We start from the raw sequence: 14,885 nt of genomic DNA, 5'->3' as shown, positions 1-14,885 counted from the left end.
AGTCGGAGTGCCTTTCTTGCATAGCAAGGGCTAGCGGTTTCGTCTCTGACTTCAAGCCTTAGGGCCTTGTAAATAGTTTAGCCTTAGGGCCTTATAGTAGTTAGCGTTAAGTACTTAAGTGTAGTTAGTGATTAAAGTTATAGTCCCAGAGGGGACTTTGCCCCAGGCGACCATGCCCCGGTCTCCTGGGTTTAAGCCCTGCATGGACTGTAACAGGCCTATGCCTGTAAGTGACCCCAATAATGGCTGCCTCAAGTGCTTGATGGAATCACATGTGAAGGACAAGTGCCATATTTGTAAAAACTTTCGGCCCAGGACTCAGAGCGGGATATTCGTTTGCAAGCTGTCCTCCTGGACTCTGCCCTTCGTCTGGCTTCCAAGCCATCCCACCAAGATTCGCCAAGTACCTTGGCCTCTATGCACCCCCAGCGCCCACTCCGCTCCTCTTTGTCGGTGCCCAAAAAGAAAGCAAGGAAGTACAGCTCTCTGGCATCAGGCAAGAAGAGTCATGGGTCATTGGGCAAGAGACCCAGTTCGGGCTGCCTGGACACTCTGGAGCCATGTATAGATGCCTCCCCAGTTGGGGCTCTTAGCCCGTTAAAAGGTCCACCACCAACTCTCAGGAGTGGTATGGGACCCAGACCCCTGACTGCACCGATGCCTTCCCAAGCTCCCCCGGCGCCGAGAGAGCAGAGGCCTCCGCCCACACCACCAACACAGCACGTGCCACAGGAAATGGCAAAGGCTCCCCACAAGGGCAAGTCAGCCACTAAGAACCCTCAGGGGGCAGTAGAGCACCACTGATCCCCCCTCCCCCCCCCCCCCCCGAAGACAAGACAGCATCTCTACCTCTGCACCGCAGATCGTTGGAGTTGCAGCCCAGATCCTCTGGGACTCGCCCTCAGTCGCCAGCCCTCGGTCACTGTCCCCGTCATTTCAGCACAGACTGCCTAAAGGGAGGCACCAGTCTCTGTACTACCAGCATTGTTGGCCCTCCTGTCAGTCATCATCTTGGCACAGAACTCGGTCCCCTGCCCTGTGGGAGCACTCCCCGTCGTGTCTCCGGTCCCACTGGTACTAGTCCGCTTGATACTGGCACCAATCCTCTTGCTTCAGGCACCGGTCTCAGGCAGCAACAGCCCCACTGAGGAGGGAATTCCTCTCGCAAAGAAGGGCAGTTCAGCCCCTCACCCAGACCTCACCAGCGCAATTGGGCACCCGGGGACACGTCGACATCAACGGCACTGCCTTGGCAGCATGGCCAGTGGCCAACACTGTGGCCTTATTGGAGTGCATGGGGAATGCTGGTCATGACGTTGCCCCCTTTGCACCGCTCATCTGCCACCGCCTAGGTGCATCAGTTGGCAGCACTGGGCTGAGTGCATGAGGTGCGCTAAGAGGTTGAGGCAGAGGAGACTGCACCCACCCCTAAACCTCCCTCCACCAAAGGAGAAGATACTCCCCGGGCTTCCCCTGGTGGTATAGTTGTTGTCTTCGTTCCTGGACAAGGCGGTCGCTGAACCCTAAGGGCCAGCCCAGCAGACGATTTTAAAGAACACCAGGTCCTGCTTTGACAGGTGACTAAGAACTTAGGCCTAGAGGTGGAGGAGATGGCCGAGCAGACAGACACCTTGTTCAATGTCCTCTCAGCCTCTACCTTTGCACATGTCGCACTACCAGTGCATGATGAAGTCCTCAAAATTGCCAAGGCCCTCTGGCAAACCCCATCATCCATCCCTCCCACCTGCAAAAGGGCCAAAAAGAAGTACTTTGTCACGGCCAAAGGATTTAAGTATCTTTATACCCACTTTCCCCCGGGCTCACTAGTTGTCTGTGCAGCCAATGAAAAAGACAAGCAGGGGCACACCAGCTCAACTCTCTAAAAACAAAGAGGCGGAAAAACTGGACTTGGTTGGGCGGAAAATGTATTCATCTGATAGCCTACAATTCCAGGTGGCAAAACATCAGGCCGTCCTAGGCAGATACTATTTTAACTTATGGGACTCCCTCTGTAAGTTCAAGGAGTACCTCCCGCAAGGTTTAGCCCAAGAATTCAGTACCTGGGTGGAGGAGGGCGTCACAGTGGCTAAGTGCTCCCTCCAAATGGCGTAGGACGTGTCTGACTCTGCAGCTAGGTGGCTGCTTCAGCAGTGGTTATGGGGCGCAGCTCCTGGCTTCAGACCGCCAGCCTCTCCCAAGAGATGCAGACCTCGAACCAGGACCTCCCATTCAATTGGAACGGTCTTTTTTCAGAGCAGGTGGATGCGAGGCTGCATGGATTAAAGGACACTTGGGCCACCCTTCACTTGCGGCTTATGCATGCCCAGCAGTCTGCACAGGAGCGGGTCTGGCTGCCCTCGCCGCCAAGGCCTTGTCAGCCTCATCCAGGATCTGCAAGAGGAAGGGATAGGGACATAAGTTTCAACCATCGCCACCGTTCCTCCTGCCACTCACCTGAGCAGCCCGGCCCGGCTAAGCATTCCAGGGGCCAGAAGCACTCATTTTGAGGGTGCACTTGAGAGCGACCCCCACCACCCAGTCAACTCCCAGGATCTACCCCGTTCTTTCCTTGACTCTTTGTTCCTACCGCTCTGCCTGGGTGCTGGACATAGTGTCACAAGGCTACACCCTGCAGTTTTCAGCCACCCCACCCTCCCACTCACTCACCCTCTTTCCTGTTCCTTCTCATGAGCAACTCCTCATTCAAGAGGTCGAGAACTTCCCGCGCCTGGGGCGGTGCAGGAGGTCCCTCGGGATGTGACAGGAAAGGGGTTCTACTCCCATTATTTCCTAATTCTGAAAGCAAGAGGGGCCTCAGACCATTCTGGACCTGCGACACCTCAACAAGTCTTTGAAGAAGTTTTAAGTTTTGCATGGTCTCCCTGGCCTCCTCCATCCCCTCCCTGGATCCAGAAGATTGGTACCCCACCCTTGACTTGAAGGACGCTTATTTCCATATTCTAAGGTCAGACGTTTCCTCCGTTTCATAGTGGGCGGATGCCATTTCCAATTCACGGTGCTCCCCTTTGGCCTTTCATCAGCCCCAAGGGTCTTCACAAAATGTGAAGTGGCCGCTTACCTGAGACATCGAGGGGTCCAGGTCTTCCCGTATCTTGAAGATTGGCTCATTAAGGGCAGGTCTCGGGAACAACTACAGAGAAGCCTCGATCTGGTGTGTTCCATCTGCCGCAACCTGGGCCTATTGGTAAACAAGAAAAAATCCACCTCAAGGCCAGTCCAATGAATAGAGTTAATTGGGATGGTTCTTGACTCCACACGAGCCAGAGCTTTCCTTCCGGAGGCACGTTTTCAGGCTGTGTCAGACCTGATCTCCTATATGAAGAACAACCCACTCACCATGGCTCACACCTGCCTGCAGTTGTTGGGCCACATGGCTTCCTGTACATATGTAGTCAGTGACGTCCTGCTCCATCTCCAGCCTTTGCAAGGGAGGCTGCTGTCCGTTTACATTCCGAACAGGCACATCCTAGACCGAATAGTCAAGGTGCCCGGTCACATCTATCGTCCCTGGATTGGTGGATGAACCCAGGGTTGGTGTTGCAGGGAGTTCCCATCGCAGCCCTGGCCCTGTTGCTGACCCTGATCTTGGATGCTTCGGACCTAGACTGGGGAGCACACCTGGGCGAGCTCAGCATGCGAGGCTGCCGGCTGTGAGACGATCTGGCCCTCGATATCAATGTCAGGGAGCTCAAAGCAGCATGCCTGGCCTGCCAGGCTTTCTTACTCCACCTAAGGGGCAAGGTGGTGCAGGTCCTCACGGACAATACTGCCTCTATGTATTACATCAACAGGCAGGGCGGAGCCAGGTCGCCGACCCTTTCCCAAGAAGCGTTCCACCTTTAGGACTTTTGTGTGCAGCAGGCTATTCATCTGGTAGTCACACATCTGCCCAGGACTAGGAACATGTTTGCAGATCGCCTCAGCAGGACATTCTTGTCTCACCACTAGTGGTCGCTCCATCCGAAGGAACAGAGAGGACGTAGGGCCAGCAGCGCCTGATATACCAACACATGAGCACGGCACCTAAGGGGGCACCACTGCTGACCCTCCGATACCACTAAGGCAAAAATCTCTGATGACAGCACATGTGGGCATGCTCACGCTTAGAATGGAATGGACATGAGCAACGCATCTCGAAGAACAACAGTTACGAAAAGGTAGGTAACCATTTTTTTTCCTAGTTAACTTTAGTTTCCTGACCTCTCAAAGCAAAATTAATTTGTTTGTATTTTCTACTCACATTTATTGTAAATGAGAAGCTTGACATTGGTGTTAAATATCTACCATAAAATATATAGGGTGTGCTGCATAGTATGGCTTAGATGCCTATGGGAACCTTTTCATTTCCTGTCTCTTTTGTCTGTACAATCTGAACGTTTTAAACTCTGCTTGTACAGAACATTGCTGTGTTGCAGGATATTAGGGTTTGTAAGCAAAGTCTGGATTCATACTGAATGAGATGGATGTTAGAAGTAACGTGTTTTTCTCCTATAATTTGAGCTGTTTTTCTGAGAATAAAGCCCTCCCTTCCCCCTCGGCTGACTTCAGAGCTGCATTCTGGCGTTTTTAAGAAGAAAACACATCCATATTTTCCAGAGAGGAAAATGGTGGTGGCTGTTGAATTTATATGATGGTGCTGTCCAAATATTGTTGTTCAGGCCACGCTATTGTCTGGTCCTGGGGGTTATGTAAAAGAAGAGCTGAGGATAGGAATTGACTGCTCCATGAGGAATAGGATGCCAAACAGTTGACACAAAATCACTTTTTGAAATTACTGTTAAGTAGCGAGCCAATTTTCTAAAATTGGGATAATTTAATGTTTCTACTTTTTGTTCACAATGTTTTCTTTCCTTTTTAGAGAAGTCATGGAAAAAGACGCTAAAGACTATGCAGATTCCATCCATGCCATATTTGTAGAGACCAGTGCTAAAAATGCAATTAACATAAATGAACTCTTTATAGAAATTAGTAAGTACTTCTTTAGTTAACACTTTTTTTTTCTCTCTCTCTCTCTCTGAAGGAAGCCTAAGCAGAAAATTGACTACTGCCTTAGTTTGTAGTTCTATTTTGCTGAGAGAACGTTAGGTTCATATTTGTCACCACTCGTAGGGATACAAGATTGCAAGATGATCTGCTGGTTTCTGGTCCTCCTATGACCTCTAAAAGCTTCTGCCTAGAGATTCTAAACCTACTATGATGATCCACATCACTGGATAAATAGCAAGCAGGTCACTGTCATAAAAGTCAGTGTCATCTTACCCTATCTGTTGGTGAATGTTTCAATTAGTAGATCAAGGTCACTGAAGGGTGAGTGAAGGGAATGCATGAGGGATACCAAAACCTTCACAAATATAAAAGGGGAAATAGTATTTCCAGTCAGAGTACCGTGTTTAGATTTGATTAGGGTAATGTATTATCCAAAGCATAACTTACTAATGGGGAGTAGTAATTGTGTAATTATCACACAATTACTAAATGTGATTTAAAACAAAGCATTTTTGTATGGATTCCCTTTACGAAATTTTTGATAACCCTGTCCCTCGATTAGACCACACTTTTTTTCTACATTATTCCAAATTGATTCTTACATGGAAGAAATGCAAACAGTACCCACAAGGGAATATAGTGCAGTACTGCATTCTTATAGTGAGGATTTGAGTTGTAATTCAGATGGCTATAATAAACACTGAACACTTATGTGCAGATATCTCTTTTAGCTTTGTCTTTTGAGTCAAGTAAACAGTATAAAATTAGAGGCAATCCTTTCATAGACACATCAGAGCTTTCAAATGATTGTGAAGCTATTTAATGTTTTTTACTTTAAACTAAAAAAATTTAAAGACTCCATGGAAGTAGTTAAATATTTTCTTTACTACTACTTTAACTACAACTTAGATTCTTTTATAACTATTTAAGGAAATCAGGAAGCTATTTTTCTTATGCTTTTAGTTGATTTTGAATAAATGTTGATGCTTGAAAAAATGCCAAACCAGATCATGTTGTTTTAAGCATTAATCTTAGGGATATAGGGTGAGATCTGAAACACTACTCTGGCACTTTTACACAGAGAAAGGGGCCAGTGCAGGGATGAGGAGTCCTAAAGCCCCATATCTATTCAGGAAAAGGGAACCTGCCCTTCCGAGGGGCTCCCTCCAAAGTCCAATTCACAGGATTAAATGCTTTTGCAGGTATCCGATGCTCTGTAAAAGTAGTTTCAATAATTAATGTAACTCTTGCTATAAACTTCTTTTTTTCTTCTTTATAGGTCATAGAATTCCATCAACTGACACCAACCCCCCATCTAGCGGTAAGGGCTTCAAACTTAGAAGACAGCCTTCAGTGACAAAACGCAGCTGTTGTTGACTGATACTTTTAGAAAATGAGACTTGTTTTGAAAGTAGGTGGTCTTGGAAGCTAATAGTTTGTTGGGTATACATTATTGGTCTTAGAACTTATCTGCCTGATGTTCATACTTCAAGGTCCCACAAAAAATGGACCAGCTCATCTGACATCTGTATGCTCACAGAAGAGACTGCAGTTGTGATAATGTCAACCTGTTTACTTATACAACATGTATAGTGTCTCTTGTATTCAAAGGGAATCCATCATTAGTTCTTTGGCCTTGCATGAAAGGAATGTCGACATACGGATGGTAGGACTGAAATGTTTAATAGTTTTGTAATCAACATTATATGTAATGTTTTTTGTTTTTGTTTTTTTTTTTGTAAAAGGGAAATGAGCACTTTTGTGGTCCAGAGGGATGAGGAAGGGGGAAGAAACAGCCCTGTGTAAATAGTGACTTTAATCATAAGTCTATTCTCCTACCCTTTCAATTGTTATAATGAGTATTATTTTAAATATAATTGTAGCTAATCCAAAGTACAGTGAGGCAATTGGTTGTAGATGGCTACAAAATAAGTTACTGATTAAAAATGAGCAAATCAGCCCATCCAGTCCCCAGATCCCACTTGCACTTTTTATTTAAAAGTAATATGAACAAACAAGCAATGAATTTTAAACCATAGACAATCTTACCATTTCATTCTGGCTTAATCATTTAAAGGCAAACTGATACATTTATAAGCACCTATTTGTTTTAGTAAGCATTTTTACTGTTAAAAATAGTGGCGGAAGAGAACCTAGATGAAACTCTTTCTAAATTTAAACTTGAGCATGACTGACTGACAACAGATGCCATCAATAGTTCTAGTAAGACTTTAATATTTTGGGGGAAAGTTCTTTATTGCTTTGCATGTGTAAAGTGTTTGTACTATATTTATGAGACCAATGCCTAAAGTATTATAAATTATGTAAAAGCAGTTGAAAAATCAGCTTTCTTCAATCTTTCCATTCCTCACCCATTGACAGAGTCCCTGGGGATCTCCAACAGTTCTATCCCTGCTTGTGAGATCTTACATTGCAGTGACCTCTTCCAGAAGAAGATTGGGTGATGCTTCCCTCCTATCACATCTGCATTTCTGCTTGAAATGGCTGGTAGATGTTGCTGTTGGTGAAGCATGTGGCTTGTCCATTGAGCAGATCACCTCTGCAGTACACCCAATCCTTGCTGGCTAGGCACACAAACAGGAAACCAAATCCAAGTCATGTATGGTAGCGTAGATCGTTACTTCTTGGTTCCTGGGTCTAGCCCAAATAACTTTTTAATTACTTGGCATTTTTTTAAGCAAATTAGCTTTTCGCTTATGTTGTATTGTTTTTCTTACATTTTATATTAAACTATAAATTGACCGTATCCTTTTATGCTATTTTCATTATTTATTTTTAGTTTCCTCCAGAGCTAGTAGAGAACTTCTTATTTTTTAAAGGAAAAGTATTTTCAATATTTGAGTTAATTTTTGATATTGAAGTTAAAGCCATGTCTGTGATATTTGTTCCCGATTTGTAATTTGGCATTCTGCAATCTTAAGTATTTTAGCTGAAGGAGATTTCAAAGAATAAGTAGGAAATGAAACAGCTTATACTTCAGGTTAAATCATACTCAGAATCCTTGTTTCAAAGCTATCCTCAAGCAAAAATATTTTGCTATTATTGTAACTTGGTGTGCTAGAAAGCGTATTCTGAATGTGGTTAATAGGCTTTAATGAAATGTTGGGGTTAAAACTTCTTAAGACCAAGATTTCAAAATGTGGCCTCTATCTGTGGGTATGCAGTCCTTTGAGTGTGCACTTGTGTTTGCTGCAATAGCATACACATGCTCAAACTTCCTGCATGTGCAGATGGGTTATGAGCATATAAAGTCTATTGTGTGTGCCCAAAAAGTTGCATGCACATAAATGGAGGCTGGTTTGCCCTAACAGAGAATCTTACAATAAAGACAGAATAATTATGTATTGGTGTGCAGCATGGTTCAGCCCTTAGATAGATAGATAGAGATATATAATAATACAATTGAAATCTTTGTGTGGCATTTGAAGCAATAGATTATAGTTTTGTAAAAGCTATGATACAGTATTATATCAAAGCAGGCTAGCAACTGACCACTTAATTGTATACAAAAAGAAAAGGAGTACTTGTGGCACCTTAGAGACTAACATTTATTTGAGCATAAGCTTTCATGAGCTACTAGCTCACTTCATCGGACTGAAATGTTTAATAGTTTTGTAATCAACATTACAAGTACTCTTTCTTTTTGCGGATACAGACTAACACGGCTGCTACTCTGAAACTTAATTGCATACAGTTACTCAAAGCCCTTGCACAATGGCAATAATTGAACGCCAAACTTGTTTGAAAGTTTTGCTCTGTCTTCGGTTAACCAACTGGCAGAGTTCTAATAAATAACAGACCGAGATGTAGTTATCCACTTAATGAAGATAGATTAAAAAATGTTTGATTTCAAAGCTAGTCCTAAAAAGAAGTCAAGCAGTATACTCTTCTGGCAATTCAGTATGCTTTTGTAGCAGAGTTCTCTTTCAGGATAACAAAAAAAATATATTCCTCTTTTAGGGTTGGGGGGTGTTTACTTGGAAGCATCAGCTCACCATTTTGTAATGCTGGTTTTGTAATCTTGTGTTATCACTGTAACCCCACACTGAAAATATTTTGTACCCTTCAATTACAAATAATTGCTTTTTGTTCCAGTTTCTTATCTAAAGATAAGATTCAGTATATACTTACAGAAGGTTCTGTCAAGCTGCTACTACGTACCATGTTTTGTTATCACATGGTTGCATGGTGTCATTGTTCTACCTGCAAGCTGTTGATGTTGGCAGTGCTTCAGAAGTCTCCTTCCCCATTCCACACCAAGTATTAGGTACCTTTACTATCTTTAATATAATATGTTCACCTGCCTTGGATTTCTTCAGGCTTATTAATAGTGTTTGAACATAATAATTTTATTGTAAATCTGACAAGTTTCCAGACACTGAACAGCATATTTATTTTTTTAATATCTGTGAAAGATCAATAACATCTCTCATGCAGAAGATCCATTCAGGGAGCCGCAAACAGATTCATACCCTCTAAATTATCACTTCAGTGTCCTTGCACCTAAAAGTATAGGTTTAAACTCCATTGTCTCCTCGCAGAGAATAACTGGCTTAACTACACTTATAAAATATGCATTACTTGAAAAGAAGATATTTGACTCTAGAATTGTAGTAATAGTCTTACAGTAGAGTCCCCAGTCAGGATCCAGTGAAGCCATATAGCCATATCTCTTCTTAGCAATTCTTTAAAAACTTGAGAGATGGCCAAAAAGAGGGGTTTTTTTTCCTTGGACAGCATTTGTTTTTTCCAAATACAGTTTGGCATATAGTAAATTTGGTCACTGGCAAGATAGACTAAGATTAATACATCGTCTTCTCTAACAAGCCAGTCCTATATCCTTCCTCTTCTGACTAAATCTTGATGCCTCGTAACTCTTCTTCCTTTTACTTTTTTAAATCTACACAAGTGAAATTTCTCTATATCTCTACCAACTTGAATGAGGTATCAGTGTAGATTTTTTCCCCTTTGTGCAGTTGTCTTCTGATTCTGAATCACACATTGTTAGACTTAACTTGACCATTTCCATGTCTTTGTTATCAGATTACCTAAAAATACTTCCATGAACATTAGCTGAGACAAAGTGTCTTGTTAGTATCATGCTTGTTTAAAATGTGTCAGTATGCTGAGATCTAAATTCTTTTGATCCCAGATCCCAACTTGAGTGTTCACTTGTCAATAATCTGGATGCCGAAATACAATTACATGAGTAAACGTCTCCCTGGATCAAAGACATCCATGTAGTTGAGTGTTTGGCTTGTTGCAGTTTCATCTCTGGCAGAGCTACATAGCTTTCCTGCAAATTCTTCTTCAGGCTTATATACACTTACATTTTATAGCGCTCTAACTTGCTGGCTCAGGGGTGTGAAAAATCACGCCCCTGAGCACAGCAAGTTTTGAGCACTTTAAAGCGCTAGTGTGGACAGGCTTCCCTAATGGAGGTGGATTACCAGGAGCGCTGGGAGAGCTCTCTCCCAGCACTCACGCGTGACCATACTCACACTTCAAGTGCTGCTGTGGGAGTGCTCCCGCAGCAGCACTTTGAAGTTTCTACTGTAGATGTAGCCTTCATATGTGCTGCACAGTGTTCAGGTGAGTTACTTACATTTTTGTCCCTAAATAACTTTTTAGTCTGTTCTTTTGGAGGTATTGAGTATCACTGGTTCTAGTTGACTTTCTAAAAACTCTCTCTTCTCTGAAGTAGATTAGAAGCTCCATACGTCTAAGGTCTCAACTTTTTAAATGGCTGAAATGCATTCTTGAAAATCTAGCCTCTGATAGTCTCAAAGGGAATGGACTTTTTTGAGGTACGATTTGAATAATGGATGAAAGTAACATTCTTTGTGTAGCACAATGCATGTCTTTCTGTAATGATCCTATGCATCTTTTTGAAACTGACAAAGTGGAAACATTTCAGCTCTTTTTTCAGACTGTGGACAAGACTGATGACTTGTTCAAATGAAGTACAAAAGTGTAGCAACTGTTGGCTGACATGTCTAAGATAAAGCTTTGGGAGCTAGATAAGCATGCTCCTAAATTTGGGGCGGGGGCAAAACCCCGCAAAACTACAATGAACTGAACTCTTCAGTCCCAAATATATGCTTAGAAACTGCTTCTCTGATGTATGTGGCTTTACAGTACCATGTTTGTGTGTATCTGCTGAGATCCTCCTGCTAAGCCTCTAAATGGACATGCTCTGCCAGTTTACTTACTTTAACAAAAGGCAGAAACATTCCTGGGTTTTTTTCTAGAGGCAAGATTATTGAAAATGCTCTGGAAGCTAGGAATCGGAGTTCTCTTGGGAGTTAACAGTTTTTGCTGCCAAGAAGTTAAAATTATTGAGCTATTTGTTGAAGCTTATTAGAGAAACCACATCTTGTATTACTAGCTTATTTTTGTCTTGCCTGTCTTTAAACTTTAAATTGATGCAGCCCTTAACTTCCAGTGAAATCAGTAATACTTTCTGCTTGAAGTGCTACAGGATCTGGTCCTTAAATGTTTTTGATGGGGGTAGTCTGTGCAAAATAAACCCCTTTTATGTGGGCTATATGTAACATGAATATAACTTTAATACAAGCACATGTGTTGCGGGTGTTTCACTTCCCATAAAATAGTGTAGTTGGAAAATATGATAGTCGCTATAGTGTTTTGGAAACATCATTCTTTAAATTGGTCAGGAGACTGGGCATTCATTGTTCACTGCCAGCTCTCATCAGGGGGCCATTTCTTTCATGGATGGTAAAGCCTTCAATTTAGTTGCTGAAAGTAAAATCATTCAAGGTGTATATCTTACATAATTTAAAAACTATCCTCGACAGGCTCTTCATGAAGGTGTTAAATCTAAACTATTCCTTATTTAATATTACTGGAGACAAACATGATATAAAACACTTAAGATTATGGTGGGGGGGAAAAGAAGCTTTATCAGTGATGTTTGGATGACTTCCCTCCTTGTGGAAGTGTCTCTAGTATTTATTGAGAATGAGGTTTTATATTTTTGCTGTGTTGACTACCTTGGGAATTGCAGATTTACAGGAGATGCTGTCTGAACTCCATGGCCTATCTCTCCTTTAGTGAGCCTTGCTCATAAATAGCAATAACTAAACAAAAGTAAAAATTCAAAGCAAATACTTTAAGAAAAAAAAAAAGAAAAGAGAGGGTGCGGGGGGGGGAGGCAAGAATGTGGATTATGCACAGACATACTCTTACCAGCACCATCCCAGACCACATCTTATTTGTTGAAATAATTTCAGGTTACTCACTTGAGGTTCTTGGAAGCTTCCAAAAAACTGATCCAAAACCACAGAGATAAGAACTAAATAAATGTCTAGACTGATTTTGCACTCTTCTAGCAGTCTGAGTTCATAAATAGTATTCTCTTTATGCATTCTTATGGAGCTACAGTCAATCCCTTAATAGAAGAACCATGTGTCCAGAACCAAACTAAATAAAAGCTCACTATAAAATTCTACAAAGAAAACTGACAAAATTAATGTTCATTTTACATTCTCAGCTGTATGTTTTATTAGACCACAAAAAAAACCTGTTGCGTGTAGAAATGAGATGTTGGCATGTGGATGTTTGAGGCAAAAATAAAATATGGCTTCTAGAATAAAACATCTGTAAGCTGTCAGCTGTTCTTTCTCCCCAAAGAATGTGACGGCAGATGCCTTGTCAAATGGCTCCAACCTGTGGGAGGAAGCAAGCTTGAAACAGCATTTTTCGGTTTCTTGTGTAAGAATCCATGTGCCAAATCGTACTTGCCTTTAATTTTCGAAAAATGCCTTCTGATTCTCCGAGTGTTGAGAAATAAATGCAGATCTTCTTCCTGGTAATAAACTGGAACCAAAGATGCCGAACTTAGTTATACATTTTTGACCTTCCTGAAATTTATCCAGGCAGTGTCATAGAAAGGAAATCCTGTAGAGGGTGTTTGGCAGAAAACCTCCAGATAGAATTGAAGCCAGAGTCTGTTTTAACCTGAAATCCTTACTGGCAGCAGGACTTTTTCTGAGACTCTAACAGATGGTTCCATACTGTAATCTACATTGTAGGGCTGTATCTTCTGGATCCGAGTATGGTTTAGAGCCAGATTTTCAAGAGCTCAGCTGCATGTAGGTGCCTAAATGAAGTGGGCAGATTTTTCAAAAATTCTCCATCTGACAACAATAACAGTAGCTAAATGCTGAAGGCTTCTGGAAATATTGCTCCTAATGTTGACAACCTTTAGTATGAGCATAACTATTTAAAATTGGATCAGATTTTTAAGACTGAGCGTTGGCTTTTTCTTTTCACTTCCACTGGTAGAGTGATCCAGTGAAAGTAGGGGAGGAGACCTGAGTGGCTGCCATGTGCCCCTCTTCCTCACCTGTGAGTTTCTCTACATGAGGCATATGATCTAACCTCTAAAGATTTTGACAGAATTTGTTGAAACTCTCAAATTCCAGGACACGTACAGAATTTTGGCATTCTCCCAAAAGGAACTATTGTTGACTTTCCCTTTGTGTTATCTAAGAACTTGGAGTTGGTCATTTTATAATCCCCAGAATTGGTCTTCACTTTTATGGAAGAAACCCATTACCTCTGAATCTATTAAAAGGTATTTTTATTTTGTCTTTAGATGTCATTTAATTTTTCTTCGCTCCATTCCTGTTTCCCTTCTTTGCATATGTACTGTAATTTTTCAGATGTTGGAAGATAAGCCCCTTTTCTCTCTAGCCTTAACTTTCCTTTCTAGTAATTCCATCCAGTTATTGCTCTTGGACATATTTTAACCCTTTACTTGAGTAGTGAGTGAAGATGAGTTCACTTCTACTTTTGTCTTGTTTTTTTACCCATGTTATGATTTGTATTTTCCATGAAGCTGTACTGTACCTTAAACCTATTACATTTTCTTGGCATCTTGCACTATGCTGCAAGGGATTCAAGTTGTAAGGGTTGGCAAATCTTTTTTTCTTCTTCTTGAAACATCTGCCACAGCAGCAAATATTTGTAAACAAAATGGTAATTCATTAGTACTGCCTTGCAAAACTGTTGTGAAAACATGGCGGCCAAGACACATACATCTACATCCTCCTGGGATGATGTAGAAAGTGTTACTCCTTTGCCAAAAGCATTACTCACCTAGGATGTGTAAAGTTTTGCAAGACTTTGTTAATAAGACTTACAAACGATTAACTTTTGTATTCTTGAATACAGGGTAATGAGGCTGACAGATACTGTGTGTGGCACACCATGTGCTCATGGTGCACAGTGATGGAAACAGTATAAAGACCTATATAGAATGTGTAATACATTGGCAAATGTTTTTTTTTTTATTATTATTATTCGGATGAAGAAATCATTCCACATGTCTTAGGGGATTTTTTAGTTTAAAATAAAAAAGGTAAGCATTTAAATTCCTGTGATTAGGGGACAAAAGTAAAAATCTTGATTAAGCATATAATTCCTACAGTATAAGAAGTGTTGGTCTGTAAACATAAATGGGAAAAATTAATCTTTGTACCAGCAATTCTTGTCCTTCTTCAGAATGTTCTGCCTCTAAAGACTGTTGGGGGTTAACCTGGTGTAAGGGTTAAAAGGTCTGTGCCTTCTTATTGAACATCCATTATTAAAACAAAATTTAAGATCACAGTTACAAAAGCATTTGTAGTACTGTAAAGTGCACAAATTTACAACCATTGCTTCATTGCATGAAATATAGTCTGATTACTAGTGATGAAATATTGTAAGAATGAATTGCCAAGCTTATGAATGTTTTGAGACTTGATTTTTGGGTGTGGTTTTTTTTTTTTTTTTTTTTTTTACGGTCTTCTCTTGGGCTGGTCCTGAGAGTGTACACAGTAAGTCTGTATTGT

General features: G+C 41.6%; 1 protein-coding gene across 1 annotated transcript in view; it reads left to right on the top strand.

Annotated features, from left to right (window-relative positions):
• Positions 1–14,515, top strand: part of RAB22A (RAB22A, member RAS oncogene family) — a 33,459-nt gene extending 18,944 nt beyond the window's left edge. Inside the window, exons 6-7 of the mRNA XM_038369331.2 lie at positions 4,880–4,989; positions 6,287–14,515. Of these exons, the coding sequence (XP_038225259.1) occupies positions 4,880–4,989; positions 6,287–6,384 (208 nt within the window). The 3' untranslated portion in view covers positions 6,385–14,515. The remainder of the gene's footprint in view (positions 1–4,879; positions 4,990–6,286) is intronic.
• The last annotated feature ends 370 nt before the right edge of the window (positions 14,516–14,885 follow it).

Source organism: Dermochelys coriacea, chromosome 13, assembly GCF_009764565.3.
Source record: "Dermochelys coriacea isolate rDerCor1 chromosome 13, rDerCor1.pri.v4, whole genome shotgun sequence".
Taxonomy (NCBI): domain Eukaryota; kingdom Metazoa; phylum Chordata; order Testudines; family Dermochelyidae; genus Dermochelys; species Dermochelys coriacea.
Note: the sequence above shows the minus strand (reverse complement) of the source record. Positions and strands in the feature narration are given on the sequence as shown.